The sequence below is a fragment of the Dermacentor albipictus genome, chromosome 9, assembly GCF_038994185.2.
Source record: "Dermacentor albipictus isolate Rhodes 1998 colony chromosome 9, USDA_Dalb.pri_finalv2, whole genome shotgun sequence".
Lineage (NCBI taxonomy): Eukaryota > Metazoa > Arthropoda > Arachnida > Ixodida > Ixodidae > Dermacentor > Dermacentor albipictus.
The window spans coordinates 27,710,659-27,727,344 of record NC_091829.1 but is presented as its reverse complement, the minus strand read 5'-3'; the positions used below and the strand labels follow the sequence as shown (position 1 = coordinate 27,727,344).

The window sequence follows — 16,686 nt, the reverse complement described above, 5'->3', positions numbered from 1 at the left end:
TATTTGGAGCCTTATATTTTTGCAGATTGGCGTCCTCATTCCAAACAGAGTTCCAGTAAGGGCATCGCAGTGTTCTGCTGTTTTCGGACGTAACCCTTCATAGTCCGTGGCTGTGCTTCGGTCGTCGATGACTCCTGCCAGCTCCATTCTGTTGGCTGGCACTTCTCAGGTGATGTCATCAATGATCGTGTTTACTTTTCGATAAGGTGTTTGCTTTCTGAATAGTTGGCATTCGTCTCATCTTTGAATTTTGCATGTTGCAATGGTTGCTGCAGATTTCCCGAGAGCTCGGAACCAGAAAATAACCGACGACTGCGAACGGACCCGAAGAAGTATGTGAAAGCTTCGTCACCGTGCAGAGCAGTGTAGGTATGCAGGGCAATCCCTAGTGTTGAGGTTCAGTGTTATCTAGAGTGCATAAGTTATTATACTGCTCGCTGTATTTTTACTAAATTTTATTCCTAGATGTATCCAGATGTACTTCCTGCACCATGGAATCGGATGAAATATTCAAAAGTTATCGTCGTACTGTCCAGCCTTGTGTCGCAGTGGACTCTTGACGAAAGGAAGGGTGTTGCTACACATATTACTTTGGGGCTGCTTGACAGGTAAACAATTTCTGTTAATTTAATTTCCATTGGCTAAGTTTCTCTTGATCTCGAATGTATGCAGATCCGGTCTGAAGTATACCATTGCCAGGACAGCTCCACTATGACCATCGCAAGACCCAGTCGTGCAGTGCGTTGATTCACTCGTGAAGAGGGCTTTTACCACCATATCTCCTCGTTCCTTCTGCTAAGGTGAGAATGGTTATTTATTGTTCTCAGCTTTCACTAAGCTGGGTTTTTCTTTTAAATATGTAGATCGTCTACCTGGAGCTTGTGTTTGTCGGGATGGTTTCATCGTGAGCATGGAAGTTATCACTGGTGGAGTTAAGAAGTGTTGTGGTGATGAAGATGTGCTGTTGGACCCCACCGACCTACAGCTGCCGATCAGGTGAAAAAGTTCGGTTATTTTATTCCGCTTTACGAAGCTACTTCCACCTTTAGATATCAGCAGATTCGGTATAAAGTATAGGCCTTCTGGAATCATAGCGTACTGCTCTCTTGAGGACGAAATGCTATTTCCACTTTAGTTCATCCGCTGGTTATTCTATGATGAATGTCTTGTAGGGTATTTTGCTTTTGCAGAGATTTTTTGCTATATTTGTAGATGCACTACCGCAAGTTTGCTTTTGTGTTGTTATGTTCGTTTGGGCCGTTGAATATACGAGTTGTAGACTGTAAGAGAGCTTTGGTGATGATGACGTGGTAATCGCACACATTGACTTGCTGTTACTGCTGAAGTGAGCAATTTGAGTTGTACAGTTTTGATATCAAATTTCGGGCAGATATAGTTCCATCCATATACGAGTTGATATGGATCGGAGGCCACCTCTAGGCTCCCTAGAAAGATAATCTCGAGGCTACTACTCTTCAGGATTGAAGTCTCCGGATGGAGACGACTTGGAAGTGACTAGCCGCAGCAGCCTGCAGAAGTCGGCGTCGCAGCCCTACGAGCTGCGATCGAATGTCGTGCTGGACCATCCGGAGTACATGTACAACGAGCTGAGGAAAGAAGACTTTGGCGACATCGCGCTCTCGGTGAAGCGTACCGAGGAGACACCCTACTTCGCGTACTCCGAAGCGGCGAAGCAAATGACCTTTCCGGATCTGTCCGGGCACTTCGACATCTCCGGAAATCTGAGGTACTTCGTGCCCCAGAACCCTGACAAGGTGAGACCGCGGTCTCCGAGATATGGCACCACTTCTGTACTGCGCGCAATACGCGATACTCGCTTTCGCGGGCGCTCCAGCGTAAAGCAGCGCCGACTGGAAACCGCGTCATTTGAGGTGCTCAGGCGTGCAGAAATGGTGCGAGCACAACAACCACAAGTCACGCATTCGGCCTCTATGTAGCTCGACGCATTCAATGTGTCCCGCAGCAGCGCCGCGATGAGGTATTAGAGACTTTCAGCCTGCCCGCTATTCCGGCAAACTGGGGTGGTTTCGGCGGATTGCCGGATGGGCGGGGGCGTAAACGTCAGCGGCCAGAGTGGTGTAGCCGCCCGGTGGGGTAGAGCTCAATCAGAGAAACGCAGAGCTAAAATTGCAGTAACCTACTGTATTCTGCTTCACCCTGGTGCAAATTTTCGGCAGCAGCGTAATTGTGAACACGATTACGCTTCTGGCGAAAATTTACACCAGCAGCTAAGCAGAATACAGCAATTTGCTCTGCGTTTGTGCGGTTGAGCTTTGCACAACCAGCTGGCGCCACCAATCAGGCCACTCCCGTTTACGCCCCCGTTCATCCGGCAAACCGCCCGCGCTTGCCGGAATACCGGATGCACTAAAATTCCCTATTAGAGACGTTTAGCTTGTACGCTAATCCGGTAAACGGGAGCGGTTTGGGCGGGTTACCGGATGGTCGGGGCGTAAACGTGAGCGGTGAAGCCGCCTGGTGTTGTAGAGCTCAACCAGACAAACGTATAGCTAAAACTGCAGTAACTCACCATATCCTGCTTCGCCACTCGTGCAAATTTTTGGCAGCGGCGTAATTGTGAACACGATTACGCCACTGTCGAATATTTACCCCAGCTGCTAAGCAGAATACAGTAATTAGCTCTGTGGTTGTGTGGTTGAGCTTTGCGCCACCAGCTGGCGCCACCGATCGGGCCGCTCACCTTTACGCCCCCGCTAAACCGGAAAACCGCCCGCGCTTTCCCGGATACCGGACACGCTAAAAGTCCCTATTGTCGCGGCGCACGCGCACAAGTTCGCGCCGACGGAGCGCTTTCTTGTTTGGCGAAGGCGTGAAACTCGGCATGGTCGCTTCTGCGAAACCCAAGTGTAGGTCGGCATGCCACCGGTCAGCCAAGGCCAGCAAAAGTGGCGCGCGTTGCAGTCTGGTCTAGAGGCTTTGGCTCGAGATGGGACACGTTTGATTACCACGCCAGCCACGCCGAAGCGCGCCTAACGCCGCCGGTCACGCTGACTTTCGCCAGACGCTAGACTATGCGTAACTGCTGTGAAATGTGAAATGGAATGTAAAGTTTCTAAAGCAGATTACGACTATGATTGGAAACATTTGGATTATCCATCAAAATCGAAAAACGAGCGCACTCTTCAATTATTTTGGTAGCAGAAAAATAGTGCGGCAAACGAGTAACATTTTCTCGATGGTTTTCACTGGAGAAGAAATGACGCAAATGATAGGAGAACTTACAAAGGGTTTAAATAGTTTATTCGCTTCCTTATTATCTCCATGTACCAAGTTACGAATTCGGCAAGATAATTTTACAGAGAACAATATATGCTGGGCTGGGTATACAGCAGTGCGAAGTCTGCCATATTACACCCCTGGTGCGGATGGAGTAACCACAAAAATTTTAAAAAGTTTATTCAAGGAGTCTCCATGTGACCTTTTAGGCGTAATAAGCTATTCAGTTTTCGTGCATACATTCCAGTTGGAAAGTTGCTAAAATATTCCGGTTCTTAGGTATAATGGTGACGTGTTCACGCTGGACAGTATTCGACCAATTGCCCTAACCTCTCATTTGGCTAAATTAATAGAAAGGATCCTGAATGTTCCTTTTATGAAATTAGTAGAGGACACAGATGCACTCAGCCCTTGTCAAATTGGTTTTAGATGTGGCTGTTGCATTTCTCATGCTTATGTGGACGTGAATAGCGGGATATAACTAGTAGGACACCAGAGAAAAATTGAATATCTAGTAACTTTAGATACATTAAAAGCATATGATATTGCAGAGCATGAAGTATTATGGAATGTGTTAACACACCTTGATTTGCCAAAATATATAACAAAATGGTGTAGTGAATTTCAAACTGACAGCGAGTTTATTGCTCTGTGAAATGATTTTCTTCAGACATCGGCAGTTGCGTGGGGTTCCACAAGGAGCTGTCACTTAACTTTTATTGTTTTAACGTATTACTAAGCTCCTTACTTTGCCATAATGACATATACACGTATGTGTGTGCAGATGACAATCATCAGACAATCACATCCATTTTTTATGCAGTCGATGGCAAACATACCTGTTTGCCAGGAAACGTGAGAAAATGCTGAATAGTAGTTTTTCCTATAAGGGATCCAATGCACGTAAATCTTAGCTACCGCCTGCAGAATATACCTCACGTAGACTCGGTAAAGTACCTTGGCATAATATATGATAACCAGCTTAGTTGGCGCAAGCACATTGAACATACAAATAAATAAGGAGTGTGAGTGGTTTGAATGCCAAAGAGGCTTGGCAGCAGTCGACCGGAAATGCGGAGAGGCTGTCTTGTGATGATTTATAGAATGTCCGTACAGCCAATTTTGGAATTTGGATGCATTCTATATTGAGGTGTGCCGGCATGTAAATTACATCCCCTTGTTCTGCAACGGGAAGCTTTACGCCTGTGCCTGGGTTTACCAAAGTTCGTCGCCAACAATGCACTGTACCTAGAAGCATGATTGCCGTATCTTTCGTGTTGATTTCGGCTATTAGTTGTCCAAACGTTCTTAAAAATGTACGAGTCGTCTGTAAAATTACAAATAATATTTGTGTATGAGCTTGTAATATATCTTTTTCAATCTTCGTGGCATCAGTTTCACACTCCTCAGGTCTTCTTCATACGATCAATACTTGGTCCCTTACATGCACGATTATCTGAGATCCCTCTCATTGCCAGTGCGAGTGGGAATCTCCAGATTATATTTGACGACGTACATCCAGACAACGCGAAATTACTTTCTTACAATATACTGTTACAAGATCATTTATCGGAGCTAAAAAGAAACGCCGTCATAGTGAAAGATGCATCACAATCAGAAGAAAAATCGGGAATTAAAATTGCCTCTTCCGTTTTATACTGGTCGTTCTCTTTAAGAGTTCCTAATTACAGGCCCGTAATTTTGCTGAGTTTTTGCAGTTACATTGGCTTCACAAAAGTGAACTCCACAATCTGGGAGGTTGTAGTAGTAATGGATTCTTTAACTTTATTTTCAGCTCTCACTGCAAATAGTGGCTTACATACATATATATATCACGTGCATTTTATTCTCTAATACCCTCTCACTTTTTTTTTAAATCTTTAGTAAAAGGCGAAAGATTGATGCGTGGATTTGAGGAGAGACCTTAACACTAATTGGATTGGTATGGGTGCCTGGTGACAAAGGATTAGATATTATTGCATAGCAGACTTCTAGGCGAGAGCGGCTCTTAGTGGTCCCATTTGTATTCCGATCTTTTCAGTATCAGCTTTCAGAACTGCTGCTTAAGTTCTGGAGACGCGCAGTCATGGAAGAATCTTTGAACCTATAATTAACTAATTTAACGGATATCCGACACCTCTTGTTTCCTTGGAGCAGAAACTTCTGCCGCAATAGAAAATTTGAAGTCCTGTTTACAAAATTGAGATGTCGAATACCTACATCACGCTATTACCTGCGTCGATCTGGTGTGGTGCCCTTCCCCTAGTGCTCTTACTATGGTGAGCGTGAGACATTGGGAACACTTCTTCCCGTCATATCCCCGCCTTTCACCATTAGGAAAACATACTTTAAAAAAAGCAATTTCATGGTGCTGTATTGGATATATATATCGATTCCCGATATTCTATCTTCCGCAGCCTCTTCTCTGGGACACTATCATAGGGATGTTGATTCAGCTGTGGTGAAATGCACAACTCAATCAGGACGATTCCCTTGCTAAATTCTTAAAAAATTATCTGACTTCTTTCTTGCAACTATTCAAAATTTTCAAAAGTGATCGTCGTTAGATTCGTTTAATCTTTTTATTAAATTACCCGATTATTGGCCAATCCCCGATAGTGGGTATGATTCACTCTCAGAGGCTAACAAACAAACAAACAAACAAACAAACAAACAAACAAACAAACAAACAAACAAACAAACAAACAAACAAACCAGGAAGCAAGTAAACCCTGGAATGGCGTGGCGGTGGTCGGGCCTAAGGGAGAACCAGGAAAACCAGCGCCTGTCGGGAGCGCGATCGAGCTGTCGGGCCTTGAGCCCGAGCTTCCGGACTTTACAAAGAGAACCTGGAATGCCCAACCACCTGAGCCCAGCACAGGGTCCTGCCTCGTGACAACCCGGAGTTCGCTCAAGGAGCGACGGGCATCTTCCGTTGACGAAGGCTCGGCGTTCTTCGCCTGTGCGCCACCATGTGCCCGAACTGTTGGTGAGGCGCACTCCGCTATCATTGCACATTCCTTGTGTATTTCGGACACTCCTAGCAACTATAGAGATTTGAACTGAAGTGGCCATTTGACTTTACTGTTCGACGTCTTGCTCTAGTTGATGAGAACAGTGTTTATTATGAGGAGTGTGGCGCGTTATTTTCCCCTCCTGTTATGTGCAAGTTTTCTTTCCGCTTTCTGTATGCAGAAATACATTCTTCCTGCGCTAATGAAATCAAATGCTCGCTTCCTTCATTTGCGTAGAAAACTCGGATGCTGAGATTGTTTGAAGTCGCTTTCCTTAACCGAACCTTCAGAACACCTGCCATCTGAAATTTGCACATGGCACGCATACCCCATCAGTGTGTGTATAGGATATATATTCATTCATCTGTATAATGCGTCGCCATTTAACTAAGGTATTCAGCAGTGCCCCTTTATCTGAACGCTGTGCATAGGTATAAAACGCCCTGTCTTGCAGCTTGTCCGTGTTTTTGAACAATATTATGTTTGAACAAAATTACATAAGTTACGTGCGTTGTGAGAAATTATCAAATTATCTAAATTTCATCCAACTTCTTGCACGAGCCATTCCCCTGTGTTCAAGTAGAGAGAACTTTATTGAGGAGTCCAGAGGTGCATTCCTCTGGCCAGCTATTCTGCGCTGGAAGAAGGGTAAGGGAGAATGAAACAGGAACAAAATGGGGGACGATGACAACTTACAGGGTCACAACACAGCGAACAAATCCACTGATAGCCTAGAGTCCCGGCCCGCACTTTTTCAATTTTGAAGTAAGGCCTCGATTCTAGTGAATCAACTAGTTCTCTCATCTCTGTAATCTGAATATTGGTAAGTCCCAGGCGGTACAGGGAAATGCAATATTCAGACGAAGTCGATAATGCATAGTCTCAAAGTGTGTGTGGGGGGGGGGGGGGGGGGAGTTGAAGATGATGAGCAAGTCTATAAATGTGGAAGTCGCTTTGGTCGCACTGTGGCTTTGCGTAAAATTAGACCGCGAGTTCTCGAGGTTGAACAAGTCTGCCGGGCGTTTTCGCTTTATTCTTGCTGTGTGTGTCGTACTGACGCTCGCATACTACATGCAGATTTTTCGAGAGGTAATTGCTGGCAGGGAGCATACGGGGAAAAACTGCACATCTGCGATCCTCAGATTTTATCAGTAGAGAGAACAAGACTGAACTGCAGTGTCATGGCGTCCGCGTATTCATCCGTAAGCTCCAGCAGGAGCGCATGAGCTAACAGACGAATAAAGACGTGTGGTGCCCATTAACTGCGCGTATTTGTATTCCTTGCGCTGCGCAGCGAACAGGTGCCGCTTTGCAACGTGTGACTGTCTTCAACGCTTGTTGACAACTGCTGGCCCATGGCAAGTTTTAGACCCTACGGATCGCGGCCAGGAGGGCGTGACGTCAGGAAATCGGCCGTCTGTGAAGTTTGCCCCTGACCGGTGTTTACACTAATTCCTTTTAACAGCAGTTCAATGGCGATAGAGTGGCTGTGCTGCTTCATTTAGATGTAACAGCCACCATGCCTGGTCATATTCGTAAGGGAATCGTGGGCGCATTAAGCAGCTCTATTACATTGGGTGAATCCGACTGATTACGAGGACCACTGGACAGCCACCTCGTTGGGTATTCGACCATTCGCCGACAACATTGAAGGGTAGCAAACCGGACGCTCTCTGGTTGAGCTCCCCTCGTTTTCTCTCGCATTCTCGTATCCCTGGTGGAAACTAGGAAGTGTTCAGGACCCACATCCTGAAAATACCCATGGGATTTTGTCTGAAAGAACACCTATGTGCAAGCCCTTGTTCTGTTCTTGCGCGGTGTCCACAAAAAATATGCTATAAACGAACAACTAATTTTTGGTTGGATTTCTCGTGAATACCAGTGCAAGAAACCAAATGACCTACCAACTAGCCCCAGGGCAAGCTAGGCTGAGTGAGCTTGCTAGCATTCCCCCTCTGAAAGTGTCGAATGTCTAACCTGTCCTGAATGCCACAGCGGTCCAACCGCCATTACGTGTCAAGTGAACCAAGACCGCGAAATAGTTGTTCAACAAAATCTGGTTCGCATACTAAATAACGGGTGTTGATTGGCGGTCTGTGGCGCAATATGACCTGGGTACAGCGAAGGTAGGTGGACATGTAATCAGTAGCATTGTGCACGACACTCGTCAGCCTTCGTTTCTTCCGTCTAACGTGAAATAGAGAGGGCTGATAGGGGGGCGAATCCTGACACCCGTGCACGTTATGAGCAAGCATTCAGGGCAACTCAGATTTCCAAATACAAATACATCTGAAATGCTGAAATCCTTTGATAGGCAACCGCTGGACTGAGTTATAGGAAACTTGTACCATTTAAGAGATGAATGTCAAATTCTAGGGTCTTTAGAATGCAAAAGTTTGAGTTAGGACTATGATGTTTTTTTACAAAGGTAGCGCGAAATTGAGTGCTGCTTAATTGAGACATATGCGACAAAGGATAACAAAAGTCCTATTTTAATTAACAACACTAACGTGGGATTCGCGCTAGCGGTCACAGCCCGTGCGTCACTGGGTAACTAACGAGAAGAAACGCCGCTTTTGGACTTCTCCCTCGATGTGTAGGGTTTTATGTCGTTGGATCATGTGTCGGGGTGAAAAGCGGAGAGGGCAAGGAGGTGAAGCTTTGTAATGTGACGTAGAGAGAAAGCACGTGACAACTAGAAAGATTAGGGGGCACGAGAACCGGACGCCGGATCATGGAAAGTCTGGGCAACCGTTACCACTCACAACAAGGCCAGAAAGTTGCCGTTCCGGACGCGATCAGACGAACGCCAAGAGTCGACCCGATTCCACGGGACGTTCGCCCGGAACACAACCGGGGAAGAGTGGCCAGTGCCAGAGCTCCCCTACACACCCTCGGAGATGAAACGCGGACATGGTTCGTTCACGCCGCGGAATACGCAGAACACTTGCGATTCGCGGTTGCGGTCGTCGATTCGAAAGGCAAAACGCGCATATCGGCAAGTGTAGCGTGCGAGCGCGCAGAAGAAGCGGAGAGGAAGCGGTGGTGGCACTCGCCCTCGCGGATCCGACGTGCACGACGGTTCTCTGCGACAAGCGGTTGGAAACTTGGCCAAAGGATGGATCTCATGGAGGGCGACACAAATCCTGAGCAATCGACAAGTGCAGCGGGAGATATATAGATTTTCAAACCAGAATCCAGTGGTTCCTGGCGCACATGGGAGAAGTACCGGAGACACGTCGCAACCGAAACGAGACGGCACACGCCAAGGCGCGCAAGCTCGCGAACCACGCTGGCGACCGTCTTCCATGGGACAGCACCAAAGACTGCTTGACCAGTTGCAACGAAATTACCAAGGCCCTCTGCCTGGTCCGCCGAACCTTCCTTCCGCCCAGCGACAAGCTGGACAGGGCGCAGGCGGCAGCCCTCAGACAACTGCAGACGCTCACCTACTCTAACCCGGCACAATACCACAGGCACCGCCCCGGTACACGCCTGACGAATATATGCAATGTCTTCCACACCGATGTAGCCACTTTACTCACATGGTGTGGGACTGTAACGAAAACCCGCACGGTGTTAACTCCGGAACGCCGCGGCGGGCCGCTGCCTTGCGCAGGCCCGCCAGGCGACGGCGAGGCAACACTTCAACGTTCCCAAGTGGGACACCTAAGGCCCCGTCAGGGAAAGCTCTGCAGGACTATCAACAATGTTGTTATTAATCCAAAATTCAATACAGGAAGGGAACTAAATCGCTCAAAGTGAGCTGCCGAATACATTAGCATGGTTTGAAACTAAGGAACTTGTTTTAAACTCCTCAAAAATAACAAATATGTAGTATTTGCTTCGAACAGAAAAACTACTCCTAATAAGTGGCACTTGTACTGCGGAAGCACACAAATCCAACAAATTAGTAACCATCCTTGTCTAGGAATAAGTCTTGACTCGTCACTACACTGGGCACCACATGTCGAACAAGTAATTAAAAAAATTGATTTTGGTTATTATACCTTATTGAAGGCGCGCAAATGTTTCCATTAAACATTGTCTGTTTTATTTCAGCATTTTTCATTGCTATTTAACATATTGTGTATAATTTTGGGGTTTCACTTATGCCTCGTGCATTGATCTTTAATCGAAATTCAGGAACGTGCGATGAGAGAATTGCATAGGCTGCTAAGCACACGCCTTCTGCACAGCTTTTTGCACAGTTAAATATAACGCCACTTATCCTAGCTAGGGGCTGTGACAAAGCTATAATAATCCACAGAATACTAACCTGGAACAAGCCAGATCTTTCATCAATATTTCTCACGCCTGCAAGAGACAGTATATAAGCTGAGCACAGTAATTTCAACTTGTCGAAAAGTCGCAATGTATACGGTCAACGCTCGCTATCATTTGTCGGGTGCAAGAATCGAAGAAAGCACTCGAAGAACGAGAGTCACTGCTTTCAATTCCTCTTTCAAGAGCGGACGCCAACTGTCTCCTCTCCAGTGTCATCCGAAAATTGACTGCAAAGCACTGGGACAATCCGGATAATCGCCACAGACGACTCCAGAGATTGGACCCCACCATGAATTTTAGACTACCACCGAAAATTCAACGAAACTGTGCCAGTCTTCTGCACAGATTGAGGCTGGGGGTAGCGTTTACGCGCGGATACGTGCACCTCATGCGACGCACCGAGTCTCCACACTGTGAGGTGTGCAATGTGACTGAGACTATAGGTCATGTGCTTTGTGACTGCCCTAAGTTTGTGGAAGAGCGTGATAGGTTGGTCAAGGACCTTACGCGTCTCGACAGCGCACCGTTGTCGGAGGACGTTATTTTAGGCCCTTGGCCAGACGCTCAGTCGGGTTTCAAGGCCATCAAAGCATTACTGAACTTTTTAAAAATTACGGGCCTGGATTGCAGACTTTGAGCATGCCAAATTGCTTGCCATATGTTCTACATCTTCCTTCTATCGTCATCGTCACCCATCATGCACCTCTTTCTTCCCTCTTTCTTTCCCTCTTCCCCTTCCCCCAATGCCGAGTAGCTGGCTAGAGGAATATACCTCAGGCCGACCTCTCGGCATTTCGTGTCATTAAACTTCTTTCTCTCTCTCTCTCTTTCCAAATGCTGTTGCATCATTAGAACATTTGTTTGAATCGTGTATATGAGGTTGCCTACTTTCTCTTTTTGTGGTATGGATCCTTCTGTGGTATGGATCCAAAACTAGCCACATAGGCTAAGGATCCTGATGACATGGTCAGTCGTATTGTATCACACTATGCCGGAATAAAGATTCTTCCTTTCACACTCGCACACACACAAAGAATACACCTATTAGTATTTATATCTTTATTCTATTACAGACGAAAACGGTGATATCCAGCGTAAATTTTTTTCCAGCTGTTTTACGTAGACGCAATAAAACATTCTGAACTCGGTTCTGATTCTGAACTTGGAACTTATTCTGGTTCTGAACTTAGCCGAGCTTTAGCGGATTATGGGTGCTCGTATCGTGGATTATAGAGTTCTTCGGAGTTGCGACTAGCGTTATTTTTTTTTCATTTCCAGTTGGCAACACTGATGGGAATAGCGGAGTGAAAGGACAGCGGTAGAGGTTAGGGTAACATAGTACAAGAAGGGGACTATTTACGTATTTACACCACAGCGACTAGGCAAACGCTTGTCCACAGTTTGTCTCTGGAGAGGCTTCCTCATGAGAGTTTGACACCCGGCCTCGCACGCCGGTAGTGTTAGTTCACTTAGAACGTCCCGGTGGTGCCGATGAGCTGCACAGCTCAGCGCACAGCAGTGACGCTTATCACGCGTGCGCTGTCACGTGTACAACATATTTGCCTGTCCTTTTTTTTTCTTTTCTACAAGGGGTAGCGCCAGAGGTAATTGATTGCACAGGTGTACTACCCCATCCTGACTGAATCGTGCGATCATTTACGAAAAAAAAAAGTTGCCAATTTGTTTTCTGAAGTGTGAGGTTGGGGGGGGGGGTTGGAAGACGTCCACATTCAGAAGCATTTCTTGCGCAATAAGAAATGACGTTTGAATGATGTGCTGTGTCGATCCAAATATTGTAGGGGATCTTGCGAAGTTCAATGAATGCTGAATGCCGTTTTCGCTGAAGCAGCTAGATAATAAACGACGAAACAGTTCTGAGTTCTTAAATTGCGCATCGTTCTATTTGACGGGGTAGGAATAATCGGCGTGGATCCATAGCCCAAGCGCTAGTTCGGTGAGCACGGATTTGGAAAACTGCCAGCACAAAATTACCGCGGATACATAAAATGACAGTTTAATGCGTGGAGATACAAACACGTTTCACAATGTCAACAGCAAAGAATAAAAAAAAAAGATAGAAGACATGCATTACAAATGTTGAGCTGAGGCTCTTGAACTGATAAATATAATTGAACTGCAAAATATAACGCCCGAGAAAGAGCAGGGTCAAAACGAATTGCACAGGAACTGCCAAAATTAAAGCGCAATGACCCATAAATTATCAACAATGCACAGAGGGTGCAAGCCAAATACGGATCGGCGTCCTCCTTACTTTTTCACCTCGCCGTGGCGCATCACATCATCTGACCCACAAGGCTGTTTGCCACGCGCTCGCGTGTACTGCGAACTACAGATAAGGCCTTCGTCTTTCGTGATCACATGGTCAGGCAGAAGCTAAAGAATCGCTGGCGGCCAGGGTTCGTTTCCCTCTCTGTTTTTTTCTATCGAAATTTCTTCATCGAGCCGGCAAGTTGGCCGATTTGGTAGGTTAACATCGGTCAAAACAGCGTCTTTGTCATCGTTTGCTTCGCGCCATTTTTTTTTTCGGCGAGTTCTCTGCACTTCGACGTTGCCTTCGTCTCGATAGCAAGCGATGCAGCCTGCACTGATATCGCGGCTGGCTTGGATTTTGGCTACCATGTTGCCGTATGTGCGGCGCATGTGGCTGCGTACAGTAGCACTCACATGATTTCGTGAATAGCGTAGGCTTCTGGCGTCAAGCCGCAACTTTTCGAAAGGACCGCAGAGTGATAGCAAGAATGCTGGATGCTCAGTTTCGTAGGACTATCCGATGGTTCGACGTTCGAGCGAAGCAGGGACGGACAGCCAGAGGCTACGTTTTCCCCAGCAGAAGAGGTGAGACCAATCCTTGCAACTGTTTCGAAATAATAACGCACAATCAACAATTAGCGTAGCAGCTGTGCTAAGTGCCTCGCACTCCTGTTTTGCTGTAAAACTCTGTTTCCTGCTCGCGAAGTAGGCTTACCAACCGTTAGATGAAATCCGAACATTCGCCAGTTCATTGCAGCATGCCACTGAAATTGACGTCGACGTGTTGAAAAAAATAAATTCGTTCATATCAATCTGTATAACTTCGGCCATTTTTTCGTGCTTCACCGTTGCCTTTGCCGCCGTGCCAGGCGAGGTAGCCGGCACTGATTACGCGGCTTGCTTTCGCGTTCGCTGCCATTTTGCCGTTTATTGGTGCGTGTGACTGAGTGCAAGAGGATTCATCTGTTTTCGCGAATAACTTAAGCTTGTGCCGTGAGGCCGCAGACTTTTCGAAGGTGCCACAATTTGACTGAAAGAATGCTGGCGGCTCGCGCATGCAGGACTTGCCCGACGTTCATGGTTCGAACAACGGGGGGACGAACAGCCGGGCCAAGTTCGTATTCCCAGGGGACAAGGTGAGCGTAATCCTTTCTATTGCTTCGAAGTTGAGTAATTACGCTCAACGAACTCGTTCAGTAGCAGCTATGTGATATGTATCTTAGGCTGATTGTGTCTTAAAACGCGTTCCTATTCCTGCTCGCGAAATAGCCATATCAACCGTTCGACAAATGCACTACAGCTACTTTTCAGTGCAGCACGTCGATGAATTTGATGTCCGCGCGTTGAAAACGTAACCTGTTCGCTACTTATTTGGAAACGCTATTGAAAACTTGTTAAAAGCGCGTTTAATCACTATTGCCGGCATATTCACGTTTTGCCGTGTTTTTGCTGGTTTCTGTCGTGGCACCATCGGTAGAAAACTTGCCGAATCGGGGATTCGACAAGAATGAACAATTGTGCAGAGCGATAAATTTTATGCAGCTCCAAGGCACATGTTGGAATCTATTTGAAACCAGTCTGTGTGATAAAATGTTGTGCAACTAACTGCGACGCGTACAGCTGTTTAATTTCATCCTATGAACGAGTGAATTCACGCAATGTTTATGCACAACTTTCATTTCGTGCAATTTTTTATACTCGTGCTCTACACCAATTAGAAGCTATTCTGAAATGCAAACACCAAATCAGGTGGATGCACAGTGTAACACACCTGCGTAGCGATGTCACAAGTATGAAGCCGATATGTGATGCTCGTCGAGGGAAGAATGCTGATCACAAGTGAGTGCATTGGGAACTAGGAGATATTTGTAATCACGCACATTCGGAACATATTCGAGGCAGCTATGGTCTTGAAGGAAAGCGTGGTTCAGCAGCACTGCGTAGATGGTCACGGGTGACCATGTACAGTCGCGGTCTTATTGAGCGTGATCACCGGAGTGCGTGGCTTTTCGTACTGCCAGCTCAGTTTAGCGCCAAGAAGCATTGCGCATGCGCCGTGCGTCGTCGCGCCCCGCAAGCACGTGCCTGTCTTCTAAATGCACGCGTACCGTATTAAAGGAGCCGTACGCTTAAAGAGCGGCAACAGTGCTGAACTTGCAATTACGTTCCACACGTTGTATGAACAAACTTGAAACTATGTTGTGTTTTGCCGACGTTCCCAAGATAATCCTTGGGAACATCGGTTATTCTGACAAAAAGCATATACAAATGTCGGTATCATATTGTACAGAAGGAGGTCCCATAGTGAACACACTGTAGGGGCACCTTGCATATTATACTCGAGGGCGTATTGTAACTTCCCGTCTTCGAGGTATATATATAGCAGCTGTTGATCTCAGCACGGCCCGTGTTCATGAAGAGAAGTGGAACATAGTCACACTTTCGCTCACGGGATATTCTCAGCGCCCCATCGGTGCTGTAATGAACAGGCCGCTACATGCTGCCAACAGGATTATCCAAGCGATAAGCAGGGAAGGCCGAATTTCCGACTCCCCTCGTGGACGTCGACCAGTTGCAACGACGGGCGAAGAGCATTCACTTATCGTAAATGCAGTCATGGATGTAACCCGTTTTAGTCCGCGACCGAAGTGCAGGAGCTGCTGGATGTCGACTCTTTCGTTGTTACCATACGGCGACGTCTCGGGTGTGCTGGACAGCGAAGTTCCGTGGCTGCGGAAAAGCCCGTCATCACACGCTTCGAACAAAGCGTCACGACTGCAATTTACCGAAGCGCACGCCTTGTGGACTTCTGATGACTGGGGTCGAGTGAGCTTCTCGGAGGAGTCGACTTTTTGAACGCGTCAAACTAACGCATGCGAGTAGGGCTAGCAAGAGGGACACGGTAAGACTTCTTTTTCCAACCGGTCTTTACTTTGTGCGAAGGACTAAATATCATTTCCATGCAGTTACGAGCCAACCAATATGCCAGGGAGTCGCCGCAAGTCGACGCACCTGCGTGGACGTGCGTGGCGCGGCGTTCGAGGCACGGCCTAATGCCTCCACGCCACACCGAGGGCGCTCTTACCTTGCAGCGCTACTGTAGCGAAATCTTGGGACAACAGCCTCCACACGTACGCCCACACCGCTATCCGCGGTGCTGAATCTGCGCTCCAGCGTGGCCCTGCGCCGGTGCACCCTGCGGAGATAGTGAAAGAGCACCTAGAAACTCGTCGAGCCAATCCGCTCTCCTGGCCGGCCAAGGGAGCTGACAAGAACATCTGCGGAAATACATGGGGGCGCATAAGAACAGCCATGGGGCGACACCCGATTTATTCGGCGACTGCGCAAGAGCTGTTGGTCTGTTTGCCAAGAATGAGGATCGTCTTAGAGCAAGTAACCTTATGCCTGCCCTGTACTCTCCAATACCTTCTAGAGTGGCAGCGAATAGATGCGCTAACAAAATATTAACGAAAATCAAGCAGCGAATAAATGCGACTTACAGCAGTCGTTTCTCCAAGTTTTTCAACATTTCGTGAAAAGTGCGCAAATAAAAGTTTGGATGTTTGTGTTCCATTGCTTGTTTTCTGCATTGGGTGACTAAAAGAGCCTAAGAGAAAATAAAAAGGAAGCTGGGTAAGGATTTCCTGGTAAATAATTTTGGTTAGCCATAACGCGGTCACAATCCCCGAGAAAAAAAGACAGCGGACAAGCGAGCGCTCCAATGACTTGATGGGCTTGAAGGGAAGCTACTCTCACCGCGCATGCGCACGGGTAATTTGAGACGCCGGACAACGGCGCTCGTAGTACATTTAGTAGTACAGAAACCCACGCGCCCCCGTGTTCACGCTCAAGAACA

At 47.0% G+C, this 16,686-nt stretch overlaps 1 protein-coding gene across 1 annotated transcript; it reads left to right on the top strand.

The window, feature by feature from the left end:
• Positions 1-563: 563 nt before the first annotated feature.
• LOC139049819 (uncharacterized) lies at positions 564-6,324 on the top strand. Its single transcript, XM_070525630.1, has 5 exons — positions 564-608; positions 673-800; positions 864-996; positions 1,480-1,775; positions 5,977-6,324. The coding sequence occupies exons 3-5, from the start codon at positions 951-953 to the stop codon at positions 6,322-6,324; spliced, it is 690 nt and encodes a 229-aa protein (XP_070381731.1). The 5' UTR covers positions 564-608; positions 673-800; positions 864-950.
• Positions 6,325-16,686: the final 10,362 nt, after the last annotated feature.